At 42.8% G+C, this 26,478-nt stretch overlaps 1 protein-coding gene across 1 annotated transcript in view; it reads left to right on the forward strand.

Annotated features, from left to right (window-relative positions):
- Positions 1–26,478, forward strand: part of mcf2l2 (MCF.2 cell line derived transforming sequence-like 2) — a gene marked incomplete at both ends in the record, with an annotated part of 142,994 nt that overhangs the window by 107,073 nt on the left and 9,443 nt on the right. The window contains 12 exons of the mRNA XM_080732614.1: positions 93–185; positions 679–771; positions 3,160–3,282; positions 6,010–6,090; positions 6,282–6,422; positions 8,042–8,134; positions 8,769–8,860; positions 13,329–13,456; positions 21,107–21,193; positions 23,332–23,430; positions 25,381–25,452; positions 26,257–26,367. Coding sequence (XP_080588740.1) covers positions 93–185; positions 679–771; positions 3,160–3,282; positions 6,010–6,090; positions 6,282–6,422; positions 8,042–8,134; positions 8,769–8,860; positions 13,329–13,456; positions 21,107–21,193; positions 23,332–23,430; positions 25,381–25,452; positions 26,257–26,367 — 1,213 coding nt within the window. The remainder of the gene's footprint in view (positions 1–92; positions 186–678; positions 772–3,159; positions 3,283–6,009; positions 6,091–6,281; positions 6,423–8,041; positions 8,135–8,768; positions 8,861–13,328; positions 13,457–21,106; positions 21,194–23,331; positions 23,431–25,380; positions 25,453–26,256; positions 26,368–26,478) is intronic.

Raw genomic sequence — 26,478 nt, forward strand, 5'->3', positions numbered from 1 at the left:
TGGTGTAGCATGCGAGCAGCAGAATAGTGTTTGTAATGCTTCAGTTCAGTTGTCCTCCTGTCTGTATTAACCACCTCCGTTTGTGTTGTCAGAAAGAGGAACTGCAGGTCTATGAGAAGTACTGTCAGAATAAACCACGATCTGAAGTACTCTGGAGACAGTGTGGAGACAGTCTCTTCTTCCAGGTACACACCAACACCACCACAGGCTCCCACAAGCACACATCGTATGAGGTTCTGTGAAAACCACGAGGAACTACAAGAATCTGAAGGAGAAAGAATCTCTGCACTAGAGTTTTTGGATCAACATCTTTTAGCACTCAATAATCTGGGAAGAAAGAATGAAAGAAAGCTTCAGACTAACCTAATGTGTATTTAAAGTTGCAATCCATAATATGTAGGTATGTCCTTCCCTTGATTCAAACACCATACGGGAGACAACATTTCTACCACTGAAATGAGATAGAAAGACCACTTGTCCTATACCACTTGTCAACCATTACCTGACCACGTAATCTACCAAATTTCTCAATAGAACCACCTCCAACCACTGCAAATGTATATTGTATACTCTGCCATACTAAGTGTTGGTTAGAATAACATTTTATTCACACACAAAAACTGCTGGCTTGCATCTTTAACAATGTATTTTACATACGTGTGGTGTTTGTGACCACAGGAGTGCCAGAAGAAGCTGGACCACAAGCTGTCTCTGGATGCCTACCTCCTGAAGCCTGTGCAGAGAATCACCAAGTACCAGCTAATGCTCAAGGCAAGTATCTACTTACTCTGCTCACTTAGCCTCCTGAACTTTATACTGTAAAGCAGAGGGTTATTTTACACAGCAACACCTTAATAAGTGTTAATTTAACACAAATTCTACACTCTACACTGTAATGCTATAATGTGGACCTACTCCTCCCGTGGGGGGAATTCAGTTATCAGCTCAACCCAGACGATCGCAGCCATCAAGGGCCGCGGAGCAATTAGGGGTTAAGACTGAGTCTTGCTCAGGGACACACATCGACATTGCTGGCCTGGCCTGGAATCATACTTGGGACAATCAGGGGCTCTGGCTCCCCAGGCGGGCTCACTAACCACTCACCTATTTGCTGAAGGTTTATCCCACCACAGTAGTAGTAGTAGTAATAGTATGGTTATGTTGGACAGCAAGGTTTTGTTCTGTAAAGCTCCCTGCTTGTCCAAGCAGGCATATGGAAGCCGAAGGCAGGGCGGGCAACAACCTGTACCCACTGGTGTAAACTAACTAAGTACATTTACATTTTTGAGGTATTTTTACTTTACTTGAGTATTTCCAATTTCCAATACTTTTACTTAATACTCCACTACATCTCGGATCCAAATATCGTCACTGTCGGGCAGAAACCTCGTATCCAAAATAGGATGTTCTTTCGTAAATTAAAGCCCTAATTCATCATACAAGAGTGTTGCACAAAAGTAGTGAAAATAGCCGATCTACAAGCACACAACGTTGCTTGTAGAGGCTGTTTAGTCAGTGGGAAGATGTTGTTCTTAACTTACATTGCTTGTAGATCGGCTATTTTCACTACTTTGACTCGTTTTTAAAATAATAATAAAAAAGGAACTGTTTTGGACATACAAGGTTTCCACCCGACAACGACAATATTGTACTTTTACTCCACTACATTCATTTAGTTACTCGTTCCTTTATAGATTTGGATTATTATTTTTACAAAACATACAATTACCACCTCAGCCATACGCATTTCGGCAATTTGAAAATAGCAGATCTACAAGCTCACAGTGCGTCACCACTGCCTGTACCCTGCAGCCCCACAGGTAGGCTGCTACAGAGCAGCAGAACCTGCTACACATCCATGTGAGCACGCAGCGGAGCCGAAGGCAGGGCGCGCAGCAACCTGTACCCTCATTTTGTCGCACTCCGGTTTCGAATGCCCAAAATAGCTGATCTGCTGTACAAGCTTACAACGTGTTGCATTGAATATAGTGAGGATAAGTGCTTCATAAGTGATGAACAAAGCACAATGAGCTGGTGTTGGGTTTAGGATGCAAGCGCTGATGCAAAGGTTCACAACAAAAAAACATTTAAGAGTTTTCGAATGCATATTAAGCCAAACTTTCAGCTGAGAGATTGTTAAGAAACGTATCAGCTGACACTGCAAGATTACATACAAATACTGTCTGTATTTTGTAATGATAATCATATAGCAATAATTCACTTTATTTGTGTAGCACTTTTCAAAAGTAAAGTTGAGCAACAATATCCAAGCACCGCCTTTTCATGTTTATTTGTTTTACTTGTCCCGCTCAATGAACAAATTTGAGAACATGAAAAGTCCTGGATATCATGGGAAATCCCCCCCCAACACCCACTTTCACTTCCTCTTACACTAACATTCACCCACTCTCTCACGCTCCCTCAACCGACCACTCATTCAGATCACACACACCTCCTGCCACAAACGGTTCAAACCAGTATTATCCGAGTCAATGATATCTATGCCTGCTGAAGTGTGATATCTACTTACTGTATGCATGCTGAAGTGGTTGCTGTCCAATGATCTAGTAACCTCCCTAGTCAACCTCTTGGTGATTTTACAAATGTAAATCCAACAGATTGCATGTGTCCAAGTGCATCAATATTTGCAGACAATCATTCTTTTGTAGTGAGCAAAGCTGTCACACTGTAGCCCTGGGGTGAAGCTAGAGAAAATCACTAATTGATGATAGGATAGGAACTAGACCGTATCACTGCTATTGTAGATAGCAAATTATAAGCCTACATTACAAAATTAGATCATGATGAATATGGCAATTATATATGGAATAAAATAAAAGTAAAAAAAACATATTTTGGGATAGCCAAAAGATTAAATATGATTTATTTTCAAGCTAGTCCTGGTAATTACTGAAAAGCCAGTTGTCTGACCTGGCCACACTCTGATGTGAGCACAGTATACCAAGCATGCATGCTGTCTGATAATATCCACACCATTAACCTCATACACCAATGTATTATTATTATTACAGTGTGTCTGTCTGTCTCTCTCTCTCTCTCTCTCTCTCTCTCTCTCTCTCTCTCTCTCTCTCTCTCTCTCTCTCTCTCTCTCTCTCTCTCTCTGTCTCTTTCTGTGTCTCTCTCTCTTGCTGTCTCCAGGAGATGTTAAAGTGCAGTAAGGGAGAGGGATCAGTTGAACTGGAGGAGGCTCTGGCCACCATGCTGGACATTGTTAAGTCGGTCAACGACTCCATGCACCAGATAGCCATCACTGGCTTTGAGGTCAGTATTCTGTATCTATTAATCCAGTGGTTCTCAAACTTTTCAGGCCGCGACCCCCAAAAGAATCACATTTTAACTGGGGACCCCCCCACCCTGATGAGCACTAAGAGTTGAGGCATTACATTTTGTATAACACGGTTTTATTGTGAAAATAGCAGATCTACATGCTCACTGTGAGCATGTAGAGCATGTAGATTGGCTATTTTCGCAATTTATGCCCCTAATATTTGATCATTTGGCCAATGTTTAATTTGTCATTTTAGAGGTATTAAAAAGTCTGTATATTGTCACTTTAGAAATGTGCAGAATGAGATAGATACCCTCTGTACACTTAAACTTTATTTGGATTTGTTTACTGTTGAGTGAGAAAACAATGTTTCACATTAAGTTAATCATCTGGGGAACCCCAAAATAATTTGGCCCACAGGTTGAGAACAGGTTGAGAACCACTGTATTAATCTGTAATGTTCAAGTGTTTCTGTGTTTCTCTGTGTGTGTGTGTGTGTGTGTGTGTGTGTGTGTGTGTGTGTGTGTGTGTGTGTGTGTGTGTGTGTGTGTGTGTGTGTGTGTGTGTGTGTGTGTGTGTGTGTGTGTGTGTGTGTGTGTAATATACCAAATACCGTATGGAGATGACATAATAGTGCTGGCCTCCAAGTACAAAAGAGAGGTACCAAGGTATTCATGGTTGCCCAGAGGGCTGATGCCGCCATGGGCCCGATACTGGTTTATTGAGGGCAACGAGAAATGTGGGTGATACGTTTGCAAAAGCACGCACATTCACATGATAAAATGCCAGTTGCTGGACAAAGGAACACGTGAATACAGAAGCTTCTGCAGAGTCTGCACACTGTTTCGTGCACCAGGGGAGGTGCACTAACTGCCATAAAGGGGAGGGGCACTATAACTGCCTGTTTTGTGAAATGGGTGCCATATAATAATAGAGCAAATCGTCGCTGTCGGGAAGAACTTGTATCTCCAAGTTTCAAATTTGTATGTTTTTTCATAAACTAATGCCCTACATCATACAAAAGTGTCGCACAAAAGTAGTGAAAATAGCCGATCTACAAGCACACAACGCGTCGCATCGTGTGCTTTTAGATCAGCTATTTTCACTACTTTAAATCGTTTTTAAAATAGTAACAAATAAAGGATCGTTTTGGACATACAAGGTTTCCACCCGACAACAACGTAATGTGAGTTTGATGGGAATATTATGTTACACACTATGTGATATACTACATACAGTACAACTACTTTATCTGGCAACGGATTGCCTCAATCGCACTTCATGTAGGATTGGTCTACCACTCTGCACAGTTGCTCTTTCGACTCAACAACAAAATTGTTATCTTCCCATTCTGTGTACAGTGTTTAGACATTACATGTCCTTTGTCTCCATGACATCTATTCCCAAACTCAAACCCACTCTCACAACTGTTAGTAGCCTAAACAGGTAAGCCTGTATCATTGATATCCTTCCAAGGCCATTACAGTGTTATTTCATAACCCCTGGTAATTATTATTATTTGTTTTGGTTCACATTCAAATCAGCAAACCTGGAGCGTGGACAATATGAATGGATATTTTTATCTGGATTTTCACATTTTTCCGTGATTGACCAAAAAGGCCCATCCTGCCCTATTCTGCTCAATGGTAGATGGTAGACAGGTACAACACTGACATATCTGCCATTGAAATACCACAGTATAAAGACAGGGGTATCAGGGTGACAGAGCATGCTGTTCCAAACTGTTCCATGCCACCAAAAAGAGCAACATGTATCAGGGCAAAGCACTCATTATATCTTGGCATGAGGCTCTTTAGTCAGTGGGAAGATGTCGTTCTTAACTCAGGCCGATCAAAGTGTGTATATCACGCATTTAATTAGTCACATTAATTAAATTAGAGGATTGGGCGTGTGACTATCTCAAACTGAATCTGTCACTTTAGTGATTGGATGTAATTCAAATGACAGTGTGCCGACATGCTGAAGAAAAAAAAAGGATCTACTTAGCAAGAGAATTTATCTTGCATTATCAAGCTTATTTGACGATATCTTTGGTCGACGACACTTTTCTGGAGTTTTGCTTCAGTCTGATTGTTTCAGTTAAATAAACGTGCCTTGAAACTGTCAGCAACTGATTGTATCACAGGATGCCCTAAAGGCTGAGCAGTGCCATTCCGGATGATGATGAAAGAACACGTTTAGTCATCTTTGAAGGTCTGGGTCTTTTTGGTGATTTAAAGAGGCCTAGTTTGTTTATACTGTCATGCTAGTTTTTTTTCTTTTTGAGTGAGTGGGCTTTCTGACTTACTGTATTTTCATATGATATATGAATATAAAGGTTGTATGTTTACTTGAGGGTGCGTTTAGTTTAATAGTGGACAGTGACTGCATTTCTCCCTCATGTATGCTAATGTAGTAGTCCTGCCAGAGGTTTTGCTTTACCAGTGATCAAAAAATGAAAATCTAAGCTAGTATTTTTCTTTGGGTCAGCAGTTGTTAGCTGTCTCTTTGTTTGTTTCTTGGCTTCTTTCCCCACCTCTCTGAATCTAACTGTCATTTGGTCTTTCCTTCAATTTACAATTTGGGCATTTAGCAGACTTACAAACAGATAAAGAATGTGTACTGTAACATGGATGAACTGTAGACATAAACTATGTCGACATGAAGCAGGGCTGCGGAGCTAACATGGGTGACATGCTGTGTGTATTGTATTCCCACAGGGAAATCTGAGTGAGCTGGGGAAGCTGCTGATGCAGGGATCCTTCAACGTGTGGACGGACCATAAGAAAGGCCACAGCAAGGTAATACTATCTGCCAGACTTATACTGTACTGAACTGTAAAAGGCTTTCATCGTCACTTTAATTGTGAAGCACAATATGGATGGATGGATGGATGGATGGATGGATGGATGGGGATGGATGAAAAAGGATGTGTACTATGAGCACATACTGTAGATTGATTGACAGACATTAATTGATTGGGTGACTTCAGGTGAAGGACCTGGCGAGGTTCAAGCCCATGCAGAGACACCTGTTCCTGTACAACAAGATGCTGCTGTTCTGTAAGAAACGAGAAGAGACCACCGACGGGCACGAGAAGACCCCCTCCTACAGCTTCAAGCACTCTCTGAAGGTCAGTCACAACTGGCCGCTGTGTGTACATTTTGAAGTGTACATCAAGACAGCAGATCAACAAGAACTGATTATTGTCCAAGGGAACCCTTTTATTCTTTACATCTTATCTCCAAAACAAACACGCTTAGACGCACGCACACACACACACACATACACACACACACACACACACACACACACACACACACACACACACACACACACACACGCACACACACACACATACACACACACACACACACACACACACACACACACACACACACACACACACACACACACACACACTGTCTCTGCAGGAAACGGGAAGTTGTGAATATACATAGATGATAGGACAGTTGCCCTGTCATCTACAGCATGTGTAGTCACAACTTCCCGTCAAAAGATCAAAATCTCTTTAATCAACCATTTCCTTGACCCCTGACCATTTTGTATCTTAACATCATCATATTGTGATTATGTTGAGGTTTAGGGTAATACAGAGCTGGCTGATTAAACAGCTTTTGAGATAACAAGTGTTTGTGTATAGAGGACAAAATGAAGCCAGTACTCTTTCAGGCTGCGTCATGAACTTTGCCGCAGTGTTTGAGTTACTGAAGAAATGCATGACATTGATGGTCCTACAGGAGAACGAGATGGAGAGAAAACACAAGCTAAATGACGACCAAGCAAACAAACAGATCATCCCTTGTGACAAGATGAGTTCTACAGCCGCACCGTAGTGTCACAGTTTAAGTCAAACTAAAAGCGTTATCGGTGGCTAACGGCATTAGCTGTTTCTCATGGCAAATAAACAAAGGCTGCTCTTTTCTAACGGTGTCTTGCTGACATACCGTATCTCTGTGTAAACAGATACAGCTGCAGGAAGAACCTCTGGCATAGTGATGAGGGTGGAAGCGAAAAAGTAGCCAAAAGAAGTCAAAGATGAAAGGCATTTTGTTAAAAGTATGGGTGTGGACGTATGCATACCATACAATTATGTATACGATGCTTACATTTATATTTTTTGGAGCAGTGCTAAGCGCTCCTATATCTGGCTTTGTCTGTATTTATGTATGTCCGTTCCATACTTGGCTCGTTGGCCAAGGTTCGCGGGACGCTTAATGAAATTAACTCATAAAAGGCACCGCTCACTTTACACTGGGTGTTTCTTATATTTTCACTTTTTTGAGAGGTGCTAACCGCTCCTACAGTACATCTGTCTTTGTCTGTTTGTCCCGTGTCTGTCCAGACTATCATTGGTCAATTGGTGCCTTTTTTATGGCCAGGGTAACACTGACAAAGTTTCGCTTTTTAATTAACTCGTAACTAGCACCACTCACTTCACAATGGGTGTGATTTCTCTATTAATCAGTAACACTCACTGGAGCAAGTAACAAGCCCCTGGAGCTTTGTTGTGTTATCCTGTTTAAGTAATCTTTGTCTGTACTACCTACTGCTAATAAACTTGTTAAAGTATTCAATATTCAATCAATCAATTAACATAGTGAAATATTGTTTGGTGTTTCTTAATCTGAGAGAAAAAAAGGTTTGAGAAGTAGTGTTTTAGAAGGCATTTGTAGAATGGGCCTCAGGTCTTAATGGATTCATTATCACTGCATCTCCCTCTGTTTCCAGATGAGTGCTGTGGGGATCACAGAGACAATTAAGGGAGACATCAAGAAGTTTGAAGTGTGGTACAACGGTCGAGAAGAGGTCTACATCATCCAGGTACCTCGTTGGTTCTCAATGTGGGGTTTGGAGACCCCCAGGGCTCCTTGAGGGGGTCCCAGGGAATCCCCGACCAAATGACTGATAACTAAACGGACACTGTAGTTGGTAAATAGACCATGGAAGATTGATGTCACTGCCGCTAGAGGGCACCATCCCCCAGGTTCCCATTGTTATTTTTTGTGTTGAAATCCCCATAAGGGAATCTTAGATCGCCCCATAAGAACTGTGTTCCAAAAATAAACAAACCTCCCCGGCAGTTTTAATCATATAGTGTTATGAATACAAATTTACCCAAAGAGTAACATATTAAACGCTAGAAATTAGTCAAACAAAACCCAATGACTACATTTGGTTCAATTTTTACACTGTCAAAGTTAAGGTGAGAGACCTTTGAATTTAAGTTTGAGAACCACTGCAATAGGTCACAAAGTCAAAGGGATCACTTCTACTCATATCCTCTGGAGGGCAGTGTTGCACCACAAAGCTGGCCAACTGAACTCTCACATGTGAGCAATAACACAAGTGTATAGCACTGATTACTAGTGTTCAGTGTACTGTAGGTGGTGAGTTGGACTTATTTTATGTCTGTATGTGTGTTTGTGCGTTTGTGTGATTGTGTATCCATCTACAGGCTTCCTCTATGGATGTGAAAAGTATGTGGGTCTCTGAGATCCGGAAAGTTCTAACGGGCCAGCTTGAGGCATGCAGAGGTAATGAACACCTGTGTGTACACAGTACACACACACACACACACGCACTCACGCACGCACGCACGCACTCACGCACGCACGCACGCACGCACGCACGCACGTCGCACGCACGCACGCACGCACACACGCACACACACACACACACACACACACCATTTCCCTCTCCCTCCTTTGAACTGCATCAGACTCTCTGTCCCACACCATTTCCTGCCAAACCATTTCCTGTGACTATTAGACACACACACACACTCACACACACACACACACACACACACACACACACACACACACACACACACACACACACACACACACACACACACACACCTATTTAAACGATAATATCTCACCTTCCGTTTACTTTCGTATAATAACAATTTCTCCTCCCTAATATTGTCTCCCCTCTACAGGTCTACATATCTATTCATTGATCCATGGGTCTAGCCATATGCCCATTATCTGTTCATCCATCTTCATATACTTTACATACGTTAGAACAGGACATGTATTAGTTACATGCATTGAGACATGCAATACAGACATGAATACAAGCATAGGATAGGCTACATCCGAGAATTGAGAGGATTATAAATGTTCCATGAAAAGGGCGCACAGATCGCTAATTCCTAGTATTGGAAAAAACAAACCCTCTCCCAGACTAAACATTGAAAGAAGAAGAAAGGGGGGGGGGGAGTAGACATGCTTGATTTATTACGCCTTGTGTGCAAAATTTCCATATTAGGAACCAGGCTTTTGTGTTTGCACAATGGAAATTGTCACGTCACCCGCATATTTATCAACATTTTGGAGGCAGCCGCCATCACTGTCTGGAGACACGCTTGGCATTCTATTCCATTGTACAAACCGTCAAGTCAGGAGAATTGCATTTGCCATATTGTTTGTGAAAGGCACGGAGAACGTAGCAAAGCATTTCTGTTGTGGTAATCACATTCCATCAATCGTTCTCCTCCTCCAGGTTATGGTTGAATCTTTGCTAATGGGATGCAGGGGGGGACGTCCCTGGCAGAGACAAGTGTACCCACTTATTGTTCACACTTCAAAACTGACACATGCTTGTATTGTGAAGAAGTCTTTGCTTGATTTCGGTGTGTGTGGAGCCCTTTGGACCCCGTTCTGTTGAGCTACCAAGCCATAGTTTACAGTAGTACACAGTATACACACACGCACGCCTGCACACCTGATATGTCGCGAGGCGTTGTGAGCTTGTACTGTAGATCTGCTATTTTCACTACTTTTGTGCGACACTTTTGTATGATGAAGTGGGGCTTCAATTAACCAAAAAACATACACATTTCAAACTTGGTGATACGAGGTTTCTGCCAGACAGTGACGATATACTGTCTTCTAGTCTCCCCTCAGCCGAATCTACGTTTCACATTCCTCATCTTCGTTCCCTCCTACTCTATTATACTGTATGTTCCTTCCTCCTCTGGGTTTCTGTCCTTGCCTCTTCACCTCCCTCTCTCTGTCATCCTCTCTTCTCTCCCTCTTTGTCCTCTCTGCGTCCCTCGCTTTCTCTCCTCCTCCCTCTCTCTTTCTGCCCCCCCTCTCCTCTCTTCTCTCGCGGGCATCTCTGTATATCTCCCTGCCAGTAAGCATCAATTGCCCACTGTTCCACTTTGTGGATACTGACTGACAGGAAAACAACCCTCTGTGAGCCACACACTCTGCCCAACCGACAAGCTCTCTGCACGCGACGCGCACGTGTGCGGGTGTGTATGTGTGAGTTGCGTGTTTGTGTGTGTGTGTGTGTGTGTGTGTGTGTGTGTGTGTGTGTGTGTGTGTGTGTGTGTGTGTGTGTGTGAAAGAGAGAGAGTGGACTAACTAATGACACTATACAGCCCTTTTAGGAAGTCTGGAGAGAGGGGAGTCTGGAAGCTCTGACGGCACAATTTGATGTGTGTGTGTGTGTGTGTGTGTGTGTGTGTGTGTGTGTGTGTGTGTGTGTGTGTGTGTGTGTGTGTGTGTGTGTGTGTGTGTGTGTGTGTGTGTGTGTGTGTGTGTGTCTGTAAATGTGATTTATACCCTTGACTGTGTGTGAGGAGAGGGAGAGAGTAAAGAGAGCGAGAGAGGAAAGAGAGAAAAGAATGAAATTGGTCTAGGAAAAGGAGAAGGAGATTGAACGTGTTGGGAAAAGAGTTTGTGCGTGTGTGTGTGTTTGTGTGTGTGTGTGTGTGTGTGTGTGTGTGTGTGTGTGTGTGTGTGTGTGTGTGTGTGTGTGTGTGTGTGTGTGTGTGTGTGTGTGTGTGTGTGTGTGTGTGTGTGCGCGCGCGCGTGCGCATGCCATGTAGCAGACTGTCTCTTTGACAGCCTGGTATTGATGTACACCATAGAACCAGTAGCACTCAACACTCAAGTCAGCCTCTCCCACTGCTCTCCACCAAGGGTCCTTGTAGGCTAGACGTGTCTATCTCAATGTAGTCTTGCGTGGCCAGCCCGCAGTCTCCCTCCAATCTGAGTGGAGCTGTGAGGAAACAGGGGATGCTGGATAGTATGAGCATTGCAAGCAGCTCACTCCTTCTGGCGTGACTAAATTGCGATTGAGTGGTGCGAGAATACCTAGTCTGCAGAAGTTGAATGATCATCAATAATCAAGATGTTTTGGCTTGTTTGCCAACAAGTTACGGGAAGAGCCTATAGTTTACTAATAATTTACCAAGCCTTATAGACCTTTAACCGGCTGAGGTTTAAGGGTGAAGGAGCGCCCCATTTTATTTGCAATAACTAATGATGATAATACTAATAGTATGCCACCATGCTTGTTTCACTGGGTAGTAGTATTTTATGCAGACTCAATGTGGCCCAGCCCCATTGTATCCACTTTTCACTATTTCTCAGTCTTTCTGAGAAAGCAAGCCTTGAATCCTAAGTTAATCTGAATTTGAATAGCCTTTACATACTGTAAATAGATCCACGGTAGGAATAGGAATGGAGAAAAAAAGGCTGTCGAGCTGAATAGAATATTTTGAGTCTGCCAAATATGCTTCCCTCCTGAGCCTGTATTACACAGACCGTTTCAAACCAAATCACTGACAGAACTTGCTATCTCAGGTGCGTACTGTTGGCTCTGTGTTTTGGTTTGTAGTTCCTTAGTGTCTGTCTTCTCTTATCTTTACTAAATCTCCCTCCAGAGATTTGTTCTCACGCAGCAGAAATCTCAGTCGGGGTAAATATTGTTGACTTTTCATTCATGAAGCTTGTTGTTTAGATATTTGTTGATATCCCAGGCTGTATAACTGCTGTGACGGGAATATTGCTTCTTCGTCTTCTCATTTTACTGAGTCACAAATTGATTTCTTGCTGGTCAATAAAAGCAGCATGCAGGCTTTGAAGCCTATAATATTTGAGTCATTGAAATTCTCGGTATCTGGTGTAATTCTCATTATCTGGTGTTTGCTGTCATTAGTCTGGACACTGGAGCTCACGGTTTTGTCCTGCTAAGTGGCATGCCAAATCATCAACCAACCATGGTTGTTTGTGAACCATTTAAAAATGTTCTTATAATAATTTGGATATTGATTAGACTGTTAAGCTTCATCTGATAGTGGACAGTAGACTGAGAAATGGGGAGAGAGAGATGGGGAGTGACACACAGCAAAGTCTGGATCGGGATTCGAACCCGGAACACAATGTCCAGGTTGGATTAACAGCCTAGGTATCCGGACGTCTACGCTAGCTGTCCGGGCCTGTATTGAGGTTTTAAGTGGTTAACTGTCTGAAAAGACACATACAACGCTACACACAATGACTGCACAATGCGTCAAACAAGTATATGAAGCTATCTATGAAATCTATTAAAACGTTTAATCTGCTTCATCTCTCTCTCAGCTAGGGTATCCTTGGCCTGAAAATCCACCCTGGATCTAGAAGCAATGGTGCACAAAACTTCAAATGTATTATTGTACCAAAACATTCTAATACGTTGTTTTTCTCTGATGTGTTCACAGAAGCCAGTCAGAAGATCTCTGAGGGCATCTACAGTGCCCCCATGAGGCAAGGAACTGAATTAAATCTCATATTCAAAGGTTTACTTGACTAAATTGGCTAAAGGGAGGGCCGGCAGGTGGATGGATGGACGTCACTCAGACATAACCATAAACAAACCCAATATGCCCATATAAAGGCATATATAGAGATCCAGTTGTCCAGAGCCACACATCTGACCGCTATGCACATACTGTACAGTATATGCTCTTCAAACGATCTTCAAACGATCGGGAATGACTCGAGTGAGTGTGGTGCCTGGCGCCGAGTTGTTCGACACAGACAGGCTACAGCTACTCTGACAAACCCCCGACAGTATCGCTTGGACATATCGGTCGGATAGGCATTACTTGACGTACTGTAGGTGTCAGGGCCGATTCAAACCAAATTTGGCACATATAATATCAGTTGATGAACAAGGCATGTAGGAATTAAAGAGGTTGCTTTCTTTATATTTTTTACTCTGACCCTTTCAGTGGCATTGACTCTCTATTTGTTCCCGATAGGAATGTACGTAAGATGGCACTGAGGCAGTCTGATTCGTCAAGTCCAGAGACGTGTTTCAAGAGGACCAATCCCAGCCCCAACATGAGACAGAAGAGAGGTGAGTGGTCATCACATTTTGAAAGGAAAGTTCCTTTGAGCTCTTTGATAGACCTGGACCTACAGTAAAACATCCCAATTTCATATGTTATGATTCCTGAAATTTGTAAGAAATTGAAATCTTTAACTGTATTTCAGTACATATAGATATATTTTGGTGATATTTTGGAGCCAGAAGAAGTAGTTAAAATCAGAGTTTTTAACATTCTATTCTATTCTATTCTATTAAACCATTGTAATTGTATCTAATAGACACTGTAGAGCAGTTTGAAACCATACAGAACCAACCATTTCCCCCATGAGAAACCTCTTGGCAATGGCGGCAACTCCTTCAAGGAAAAACACCCCTTTAATGGCAAGATACATCTAGCAGAACAGAGCTCTAGGTTGACAGCCATATCTATGGTCACAAATGACACTGGTCCACTCTGACACGCTCTACTGTCTGTGCCATGTGCCATGGTGTTTATAAGAGCCTCAGTTCTCTCTCAACAAGCAAACTGTGTCTGTGACCGTCTGTGTTACCCTTATCTGATCTTTCAATGTTCACTGACATTAAGGGTGTGTGAAGAGACAGACACTGACGGACACGTTGGACAGATGGACGCACACATTGCAAATATTGATTTGTGAACCATATGTGCACTGTTAACACACACACACACACACACACACACACACCTACACACACACACACACACACACACACACACACACACACACACACACACACACACAGAGTCACAGTCACCAACTCACCATCAATACCATGCATAGAGCCATGCACACAAAGGCCAGCTGCAGCTAAGATAAGTTTTCCTCAACACATGCAAGCGCGGTCGCGCGACACACACACACACACACACACACACACACACACACACACACACACACACACACACACACACACACACACACACACACACACACACACACACACACACACACACATATTTTCTAACACAGTGGAGGATGAGATAGCAGGTACGATTTCATGCCAGTAAGAGCTCCTTCGTGCCGCTTCCCTGCGAGTAGCAGTGAGAATAACTGCTATCAGTTAGCACTGTCTTGACCACAAGTGTGTGTGTGTGTGTTGAAGCCAAGGCTGACTGAAGGTGACAAGAGCGGTGCACCTCAGTCAACTCCCACAGTCTCTAGTGGACAAAGCCCACGTTCTCCACCTCGTTCGTTCTTTCGTTCTTTCTTTCTTTCTTTCTTTCTTTCTTTCTTTCTTTCTTTCTTTCTTTCTTTATTTCGTTCTTTCTTTCTTTCTTTCTTTCTTTCTTTCTTTCTTTCTTTCTTTCTTTCTTTTCATTGCAGACTTAGTCATTGTTGCTAATAAAATACATCAAATAGTAGCAGATATCAAACATGTATAAACGGAATGGGAGTCTGTGGTCATTTATACTGTACATAAAGTGATAGCATCATTTTAACCGATTTAGTGCCATTCCCGAGATATCTCGCGAAATGTACTCGAGTATCTCGAGTGCCATTCCCGAGATATCTCGCGAAAAGTAATATATTACTGTAACGGCGGTTATCCTACCGGGTACAATGGCGGAAGGTTCCGAGCCGATCTCCGTCGCTGATTTATCATCATCACGGATCCACGAGCACAAAATAGTAATCCCATAACATTGAGGCAGACGGGGGATCTCATCTTTAATGTCCATTATCTCAAAACAACACTTTAGAAGCGAAGATGGCAATAGATGCTCGCTTATAAAACACATGTTGAAAAGCATCGATCCGATCCACCATGACACCACGTAAACAATGATCGATTCCGGTGAAGGACGCGATGACGTCAGACCGGAAGTGTTTACGCTGTGGACTTCTGGCCTTCAAAATAAGACAACGGGAGTGAATGCAGCCTGAGGGAGGCATCGTGGACATTTTAATCCGTTAATTTCAGGGGCTCTTAATGAGTTAAGAGGATCCTGTAAGTCTGACAAGGCCACAGGCCTAATGGCCTGACCGTCCCTTCAGTCACTTGAAACCACAGTATCGTCAGCCTGACAGTAGCAGCGTGTACAGATTGGGGCTGGGGTGGTACGTATCTTTGATGTCCTGGAGGGAGGGAAGCTTTACCGTCTGTAGCAGTGCAGTTCCCATACCAGGGTGATGCCACTGTTCAGTTCATTGGCATTAGCCTGACTGATAATGTGGATTCCCTCACACGTTCCCCACAGTGGATAACGTGTGAGTGAATCCACCTTATCAATCTGGCTAATGCCAGGCAAGCTGTTCAGGACACTCCATGGTGCTGCTGTAGTAGAACATCCTGAGGTTTAGGGGGCTCATGCTGAATTTCTTCACACACATTGTTGTTGTGCCTTTAACACCATGATCGTGGTGTGTGTGTGTCCCATGTGAGATCTTCGTAGCTGTGTACACAAAGGAACTTGAAACTTTAACCTGCTATTCTTAGTGAAACTTAAATGGACCTCTTTTTTCCCTCTACACCAAATTCTTTTGCCAAACATGAGCTTGTGGCATCCTCTATTTTTGGCTATTCTGTTCTCCTTAGAATATGGATGCTGGAGTTCAAATTGGGATCCAAGCACCCAAATGCACCCTTACAGAACCACTCATTTATTACAGTACCTCTGCACTCCTCTCTCTCTAATGCTGCCCTCCTCCTGCTCTCTAGTTGCATCTCACCCTCAGTTCGGGTGATGTTCAGCACTTCTCAATCTGGACTGAAACCACAGGGGTTTGGTTGTAAGATGATTATTATTATTGCAAAGATTGCACTGGTATTTGAGCTCAGCTTGATGCTATGGGACATATCTGGCACACATCTCTCTCTCTCTCTCTCTCTCTCTCTCTCTCTCTCTCTCTCTCTCGCACGCACGCACGCACGCACGCACGCACGCACGCACGCACGCACGCACGCACGCACGCACGCACGCACACACACACACACACACACACACACACACACACACACACACACACACACACACACACACACACACTTAACACCTCAGTTTGTCAGATGCTTCTCACTGATCAGACATGGTACGCTCATGCATATGTGCAAACACATACTGTACACACCTTTCCCTGATATTCCCTTAATGTTGCTCAGCATGGATGTCAGTTGAGAGATTGCCAGTTTGTACCAGGAGATGTAAGGTTGAGATGTTGCAAGTGGCAGTTTTTCCCAATGTAATAAGACTATGTCCCGGTATATGGCTTGTTTATGAAATTCCAGACTGCTTAATTATTCATAAATCTAGTACCACAAAAACACATAACATAAGTTTTACAGAACGGTTACAAGAGATTTCTGAAGAGGGGACCAGACGTGAGCTTTTATTTAGCTCTGTGTACCAGATGAGAGGTATGAGGCAAGAATCATGTGACAGAATGCTCCAGGCTGCATCCTTACTCTTCTTGTCTGAAAAACAGCCAATCAAATAGCTGATTATGACAGGGTAGCTACCACGTAGCACCCCTTACTTCTATATATGGAAAATCCTGAAAAACTGTTTAACTAGCCGTTGTAGATGATTGAGCAACTGCATGGCCTATTTTGTGCCTAAAAGGTAATTAGAAATAGTTTTTTTGTTGAAATACCAGACAAGCTGCCATTGTTCTTTTAGCACAAGCTAGTTTGGCGTTAGGCAAGCCAAACATAGACTACATCCGACAGCCTGGAGGGACGATTGCTCTGCAATTGACATGTTCATTGTGAAGCCAAGTTCATCAGTCATCATTTGCATTTATAGGTTTTGTGCCTGCGGTCCATACAGAAGTGCATAGCAGCCCAATTTCGTGTAGGCAATCAGTGTGGTCCCCATGTTTAGTAAGACCAAGACCTAAGCATGGAATTGAACCCAAATTACTGCTATTGGCACAGAAAGTAGATAAGTATAGTAGACTCTGTTTCCCTGAGGATCAGTCTCCCTCCACGTACACTTACTTAAGTACTACTAGTTTGTACTTTACTTGAGCATTTCCAATTTCCAATACTTTTACTTCTACTCCACTACATCTCGGATCCAAATACTGTACTTTTACTCCACTACAGTTTTTTAGTTCTTTGCAGGTATACATTATAATATTACAAAACACACATAAACCACTTCAGCCCTATTTTATTCCTAGGTTATTTGAAAATAGCCCATCTGCTCTTTTCAAACATTTTGTACTTTTACTTTTGATACTTTAAGTACACTTTGATAACCACTACTTTCATACTTTTAACCAAGTACATTTTGAAACCCAGACTTGTAACAGAGTATTTCTACCCTCCATCTCTCCATCTCTCCCTCTCTTTCTCCTTCTCTCGCTCCACATCCCCGACCGTGTCGTCATCTTGCATCACCCTGAACTTTTCCCTATGTCTCTCTCTTTCTCTCTCTCTCTCCACTTCCTCTCTCTCCCTGCCTCCACACCCTCCCTGTTCTCTGTGTTGGAGGGATAATGATGAGGGTGGTAATATGGGCAGTTAGAGAGCTAATCCGCCACAGGGCAGGAGACCCAGGGCTGTCCTTGAAACACAAACTCCTCATAAAGGAGGATACATCAACCGTCTGAGAAGGAAAATCAATCACACCTGACACATTATGTGGCCACCGTGGAGTGTAAGGCCCCGGCTTATAAGGCTATAAGACTTATAAATGGCCGGCGTGGACGGGATACACTGGGACATTTTGGACGTTTTTCAGACAGTATGGACTACTAGCAGATCATGTTTTGATAGACAACGCAGCTGGAAACACTCAGTGTTTCCCCCGTGGCAGGGAGGAGGCACTGAACCTCAATATAGATGCACGCCAGGACTGTAACTCAATGGCAGGGGCATCAACTTTCTTTTCGATTTTTTTTCACACCGTCTCCTACCTGGGTACACCGTCTCGGTCTGGGTATGTCCCCAGACCGACTATCTATGTCCATATCATGAGCTGCTGTACCACTGGTGACCAGTGGTAGGCCTGTACACACACACACACACACACACACACACACACACACACACACACACACACACACACACACACACACACACACACACGACACACGACACACAGTGACGTAGCATGAAATGCAATACCGCTGGTGACCAGCACACACTACACCCACCACCCGGGGTGCTTGGGTGTTGCCAGGGTAAAATTCCTGCCCTGGAGACTAGTGGTTTGAATCTTCCGCAGCACATGGCCCAGTGTTGCAGGAGGGAAAACTGGGAGGCCGTTCTTTGTTGCTGCACTACCGAATCCTATAGGTCAGTGGTTCTCAACCTTTTCAGGCCGCGACTCCCAAAATAATCACATTTTAACTTGGGATCCACGACCCTGACAAGAACTAAGAGTTGAGGCATTACATTTTGTATAACATATTGTTGTTGCGAGGCGTTGTGAGCATGTAGATCGGCTATTTTCACAATTTCAACCTCTAATATTTGACAATTTGACCAATGTATAATTTGTCATTGTAGATGTATTAAAAAGTCCTTAAATTGTCACTTTAGAAATGTGCAGGTACCCTCTATACACTTAAACGTTATGTTGGTTTGTTCACTGTTGAGTGAGAAAACAACGTTGCACATTAAGTTAATCATCTGGGGACCCCCCAATATAATTTGGGGACCCCCCTGGGGGTCCCGACCCACAGGTTGAGAACCACTCGGCACAGCTTCCTCTATAGTTTATTATGAGGTATCGGTTGTCTTCTCTTTGAAGCTCCTTGTTGGCAGGTGAAAAGAAGTGGCAGGCGATTCCATGTATATATCAGAGGAGGCATGTGGTTTAAATATTTTAAGATTCCATTACATTTGTGTGGGGAAACCAGGAAAATGGCATAACTACTACAGTACATTTGTAGAAAGGGGAAAAATTGCCACCAAAAGGTGGGGAAATTAATATATCTGGGCATTAGAAAAGCGGGGGTATTACGTTTTTTTCAGCATGAAAAACATGGGCTTCTGTATCCCAGCTTTCATCTACATCTCTACAATGTGTGGGTGCAGGCGTGGGTTTTACTCCTCTGAAGTCCAGCATGGCTTTCAGTTGACCCATTTCAAGCGTTAGATCTACTGTTTTGAAGGGCACAGACTCCGTTCACAGCAGTGACCCAGGTGTCTTTTCTTTCTTTTCATGAATAGATGAAGGCCTATGTGAGAACCAACCTTTCTAGAAAGCTTTTAAGTGTATGTTTGAGGAACTTGGGATGAACACTCTGAAGGCTTTACACCTGGTCCTTTCTCCCCAATTAAAGTCGTTGCCAATTCCCACTGTGGTCCGGAGTACGTCTTTAAGTATTGTGTGTCCAGACTGTCCACCCTGTTCCTTTGGCTGAGAGAGAGAGTTAATGCCCCATTTGTTAGCTCTGTGTTTGTGGAAACATTGTTTAAAATTGAACAAGCCGACAGCGCAGTCGGAGTCTGAATCTAGAAATTCACTCTGCCCTTCAACCTGCCTCTCACCTATTTGTCTAGCCTGACTTTCCATTTTGTATCCCTTCATTATTCAGTCTAAAAGAATAAGAATAAAGTGAAGAGATTTCAGAGAATTCAATAAGTCACCAAATTTGGTGGAACACTGAAATCCCAGATTAATTTTCTATTTCAGTAGACTGTGGGTTTTTGAACAGCCTGACACTAATCCTGAATTATTCCTGGGAGTCTTTTTTAAAACAGCTTCAATAGCAACATCAATTATATCGGCTAACATGACTGCTGCCATTGTTGTTTTAAACTGTCTTGGGCTGTTTAATTCCGTCATTGCATTCAAAAGACGCTGGTTGAGCCGGTTGGAATTCCAACTGAGAGAATATTTTTTTTTTTTTTTTTTTATTGACGTGACTAGTGATTTGGACTGGTGCCAGGCAACTGTTTGTACACATTTCATAGAGCACATACAGTAGACTGACTGCTTAACTGACAGACAGACAGACAGACAGACAGACAGACAGACAGACAGACAGACAGACAGACAGACAGATGGGCCGATAAATGGAGCAGAACCAGTAAATAGTTTTTTAGAGCACCAGCACACCGGAACGTATGGATGGAAGTTGCAGAAGGCGAGCCAGTTGTGCAGGCTATTTTGGGGGAATAAAAGTTTCATGGATGGGTGGATAGATGAAAAGTTTAAACCAATGAATAATTGGTTCTCTCTGGTTCTCTATTTTTTTTCCTTCTCCATCTTAGAACAGCATCTGTTCAATGCTTCATCCTCTGTGCAGCGCTGGCCTGCCTTAAACTCGATTTACACTCGGCTGTACGTTGGTGTTGCACATCAAAAATAGCTCACAACATCTATTGTTTTTGGTGCACGACACCCGCTCGCAAAAAGTTTAATAGGGCTTTTTCTAACACATGACTCACATCTCCAAGCTGCGCTGTGTAGAAAAGTCTGCTTCTGTTGCCCAGTTATACTGGACCAATTGAATGTTCACTCGTCTATGATGATTTGATATTAGCTGGGGAGAGCATTTTCTCCTTTATTGCTGACACCCAGGTTATACCACCTGTACCGATTTAAACCAGACGTTTTTCTGCAACGTACCAACTTCTCCAATTTTAGACTTTGCGTTAAGTGGCTTATTGACTTGTGCCTTGTTCCGTTTAGCACACTACTTACCTTTTCCTTTCATTTGCTCCTATACTAAACCTCTTTCCCTCTTCCTCTCTCAGCTGATGCTTCAGCCGGCCATACGGCTGCTAACGCTAGGAAGCGCTTCACCTTGCAGGGACTGTCCAATAGGAGGTCTCTCCCCGCAGGTAACGCCTCAACGCCACCACCAGTGATCATCATTTAAATCCCTGTCTATATCATCATCGTCATCCTCTACCATTTGGCTCCGTTGTCATCGTTTTCATTGTCATCTTCCTCATCACCAACACCATCATTATCATCGTTGTCGCCGTGAACGGCATGGTTCTTCACTGTCATCATCATCATCGTCGTCACTATCCGTGTCAGTTTTGACGTCATTACGGGTGACATTGTTAATGCATTTACCATAGAATTAGAGTAGATCGATTATCATCGTTGTCGCCATGTTGAGAATCACCACTGTCATCTCGATGCACCTACAAAAAAAAAAAGATTCTCCTTTGTTTTACTCGTTTTTTGCTGGTGACTTTCAAGTCTCCATCTCTTGGAAGTCGTCCTTCCTGCGGCGGTGTCCTCTTTCCTCAAATACTTTGAGGTCTCATTGTCATCTTGCTGCTCTCGCTGTGTCCCAGCGCCTCGGGCGTCTCACCGAGATAAAGGCCACGTCTCGTCTTCCGCCCTCCGCCTCCCCATTCATGCCTTATCTATGTATGTCAGTAATGTCTATTTGCGACCAATTCGCGCCACCGAACCTGCAATTTAGGAAAGACACAGAACATTGAAGAAGAGGTAAGACGCAGAGATGGGGAGAGGGAGGGAGAGGGAGGGAGAGAGAGAGAGAGAGAGAGAGAGAGAGAGAGAGAGAGAGACAGGGTGTGGGAGGGAGGGAAGATAGCTTGGCTGGGCTGGGAAAAGCAAGGCTAAATTCCCCAGCACAGTGCAACGCTAAATGTCAGCTGCTAATATTCAAGCCATCTTGACATTTTGGAAGCATATTAACATTTTTGGAGGAGGACAGTCCTTGATTCCAGATACCACCTCATGTTGTAGTGGTGGTCAGGACAGTTTTCTAGCCAACACGGAGCCTTAATGAGACAGTGAGAGAGCACCGGCCGTGGAGTGGGGGGTGTAGTTAGGCCTCGAGAGACATTGAGGTTTATTGTTTCATTATTTAGTTCACAAAACACAGGAAAACTTGAATAAGCATATCTCTGCTGTCAGGCCGAAACCTCCTAACTCCAAAATGTAACTTTTCGGGAAAATGAGCTCAAATGGAGTTAGGAGGTTTTGACCGAAGGGCTTTTTACTACTTTTCATTGGTTCAATATTATTTTAACCAACACACAGACATAAAGGGTGTTCAATAGCACATATTTATGAAAAAAGAGAGGGCCAATCGGGTGGAGTTAGCTGATTTGGCAGAAAGTGTGGAGTGGAGGTTTTTTGTCCCAAGCACTTTTTACTACTTTCCAATTTTACTACTTTTTACTACTTTCCGGTTCAATATTATTTTAACCAACACTCAGGTGTAAAGGGTGTTCAATAGCCCTGATTTATGCCAAAAAATGTAAAACCTCAAAAATGGAGTTAAGAGGTTTTGGCCAGACAGTGACTATGCAATTTCATACTCGAGGAAGATGCAATGAGTCAAATTTTTTGCTTGAAAATCTGTTAATTTTCAGCGAGCGACGTGACTGCATGACTATTTCTACATTAGGTTTTAGAGATGCGCACACACTCACTCATGTGCATCTACTGATCTACTTCACTGTCCCCCACCAGATAGAGATCGATGGCGGTCAATGGCAGGTGGCGTCGTCCTGGCTGCTTGCCAATAAATAAACTTACCATTTAACAATGCTCCTCCGTGTGCGACACTGCCTCCTCTTCAGAGCTGCTTATGACCCAGATCGATAAGTGCGGTGCTTGTGTTAGATTGCAGAGGTATGGATTGGATTGAAGTGCTACTCTGTCTAGTTAGCACACAAGTGTGTCTTTTACAGGGAGACAGACGGCGACACATCTCTGTCCTCAACCAATATGATTCTCTTCTGAACTCTAACTTAATTAACTCTGCTCTTATGCTCTCTGCCTGTCTTCCCCCATCCCCTTGCCCCTCTCTCTTTCTCTCTATCTCTCTGTTTTGCTTCTTCCTTTGCTTTCTAATATACATTTGTTTTATTTTGGAATCTTCTTTTCCTCACTTGGTCTTTCGCTGTGGCCTTGATGGCCCCCTCTTTTATGTATCACCCTCTCTCTCCCTTTCTCTGGTTCTCTCCTCCTAATCACCTGCTGGCTGCAGAACCCGCTGCTAAAGAATCAACAGTCTCTCGTCGCTTCTCTCTCGCCTCCTCTCTCACCTCCTCTTCCTCGTCCTCCTTTGCCACACGACGTGCAAAAGGTACCAGGGTGTCCGTTATAATATTACTACTAGTCGAAAGCCCATTCAAACTTAATAATTTCACTATAGCTTTAACATGGTATTTTTCATTACCAATTATTCATTATGTTTCCGTAATACTGTCTATTTTGGATGGCCATTCCAACACATTTTTGAATTGAACTCTGTAAACAGAGAGAGAGGGGGGGGAAGCAATTTTCTCATCAAGTCCTCGCCATTTATTACCCTCTTGAAATGTATGAGATGCGTTGAGGAAACCGAGGCTTTGACGAAAAGCGAGACAATGTAACAGAAAGAGAGAGAGAGAGAGAAAAAACACACCACTGAATAGACATAACTGTTCTCTTTAAAAGTCGGCTGCAAACGAAATGGGAATTTTGATAAGCTGACATTTGGAACGTGGGGTGACATTCAAAGCAAGTGCAATTTACTGTCAGAATACAGATGAAATGTTCATTCCTAACCGAAGAAAGAAAGAAAGAAAGAAAGAAAGAAAGAAAGAAAGAAAGAAAGAAAGAAAGAAAGAAAGAAAGAAAGAGAGGGAGGGAGGGAGAAGGAATTGGAATCTGAGAAGGACATTGAACTCTCTCTTATTTTTGTTCCTTTTCTCCCTTCTCTTTCTGACCATCACATGCACTTCAATTACCTGTGACCATTCTAACTAGTCTAAATGCTGCTGAAAATTCGATGATTCTTTTTTTTTACCACCTGACTGACCTGAGCCCCCACCCAACCCCCACACACACTGCAAGACAGACATTTATTCCATTCACTTGTCATTTGGTAAATTCTTTTATCTACAGCGCCCTGACAGTATCGCACAAGTCTGATGCAATTTTGATAAGACCATTCCCTAATGGAAATGACTATTAAATCTTGGTATTGTTGCTACAGTACTCACTGTACAACGGTGCTGCCTAGACGGTGCTGCCTAGACACATTGTTCCACTTGTCTCCAATAACTTGTAATATATTTATGCATACGTATCTTTGGTTTCTTAGATTTCGTTTTTGGCATCATTTGTATCATGATGCCAATTTTCTACCCTTTTCCTTGTTTTGTATCATATTAGACTACTGAAACGAACTGTGGAGGCTCAATAGTTTTCTATTGCCTCTTAGCTGTCTTTAAAGGGCCTACACCATGCTTTTAAAACTATATTTTTTGTATAAATATATGCTCAAAATTGAGTCTTAGACAGGTTTTAACCCTCAACAAACACTCTGACCATTCTTTTTGTTTGTTCTAGCTCTACTATAATGAGGCTCTCCAGCTGCAATACCAAAACGGCCTCTGTTTGCTCAGGGGCGCATCTAGTGGGGGTTTTTTTTTGGAAAAAAAAAAAGTTTTTTGAAAAAAAAAAAGTTTTTGAAAAAAAAAGTTTCTTGAAAAAAAAAAGTTTTTGAAAAAAAAGTGTTTTGAAAAAAAAGTTTTTTGAAAACGTTTTTGAAAAAAAAAGTTTTTGAAAAAAAAAGTTTTTTGAAAAAAAAAGTTTTTGAAAAAAAAAATTGAAAAAAAAGTTTTGAAAAAAAAATATTTTTTTTGGGACTTTTTGACAGTTTTTGAAAAAAAACATTTTTGAAAAAAAAAAACATTTTGAAAAAAAAAATTTTTTGAATTTTTTTTTCTTTTTTACTCTGAAAAAAAAACGGGAAACGCGTGTGACGTCACATGCGTCAACTCTCAGAACAGCACTGTTCTGAGAACCCGTGGAAAGCTTTTCATCTCTGTCTTCCCAAAACCAGAGAAAGACACAATGTACAGAAATAGGACTTTGTGAGGATAGAAGGTGCCAGTGGGACCCCAAAAAAAGGTTTTAAAATAGAAAAAGTGAAAATGCATGGTGTAGGTCCTTTAAGTTGAAATGCTGTAATATCCTCTAAAAACGTCTTCTGATGAACTCACTAACTCTGATATATCCGGCTCCTTGCATGCATCTCCTTCACCAGGTCCCCCGTCTACTAGCACTAAGCCCAAGAGACATGAGATAAAGAGTGATCCCACTCCCTTTGGTTATGAAGGTACAGTGGCATGCAGAGATATGTGTTGCACAGGCTCCTTGCATGCTCAGCCTTTATTATTTTGCTTGGTAAATCACGAGATGTGCTGTTTTGGTATAATGGTGATGATCAGTGTTGCTTGATAATGTTAGTGCATGTCTATGTCTGTGTATGTGTGTGTGTGTGTGTGTGTGTGTGTGTGTGTGTGTGTGTGTGTGTGTGTGTGTGTGTGTGTGTGTGTGTGTGTGTGTGTGTGTGTGTGTGTGTGTGTGTGTGTGTGTGTGTGTGTGTGTGTGTGTGTGTGAGAGAGAGAGTACTCATTGTGAATGATTTTTTTCAGTTTGTGCTTAGCACACAGTGCTTAGCACACAGTGTGTTTTACATGTGTGTCTGTTGCCTGCTCTTTTGCCGTGTTGCGGTGTACAGGTACTGCACCTGTCATGTCTCATGGTGTGCGCTTAATGCAAGCGTAGCATGAGTAACAACAACTACAAGGACCACGGACTGCCTGTCAATCATTGGTTTTGGTGTGTTTATTTTGCGTTGTTGAGTTATGTGCTTTTGGAGTTTTGGTGTGTTTATTTGAGTTGAGCTGTGTTAGATCGTTAACACTCTCTGACTCCCTGGTTGATTTCAGTTTTAGTCTAACCAGTTGGACGGCTCTCTTGTGTCAGACTGAACTGCTCCAGAAACTGTGCCAGTGTGGAATGCATTGTGGATTTGTTTTCGCCGTCCGGATTGCCTGTTTGTTGTCGCTGTTTACTGCTAGAGATGTAGTTGTAATGGCGGAGCACACCAATGAACCGAGTGTTGCTCTCATCCCAGATACGTTGCGTGGTGCTATGGCCGCAGTGGCCAAGCGGCAAAGCATCGCTAGTGCTACCCCTGCTGCTGTCGGCAGCAACGCTACCGTCCCAAGATCCACCTCCCAACCAGGTAACACCCAGGAGAGGAAGCTCATTACAGACCATGATTGTCTTGTTTTTGGTTTGCATGATTGTAAAATGATGATGATTTGAGTCTCAGATGTGTCGTCTGATTTAACTT

This window comes from Nannobrachium achirus, assembly GCF_963921795.1.
Source record: "Nannobrachium achirus genome assembly, chromosome: 1".
In the NCBI taxonomy this organism is placed as follows: domain Eukaryota; kingdom Metazoa; phylum Chordata; class Actinopteri; order Myctophiformes; family Myctophidae; genus Nannobrachium; species Nannobrachium achirus.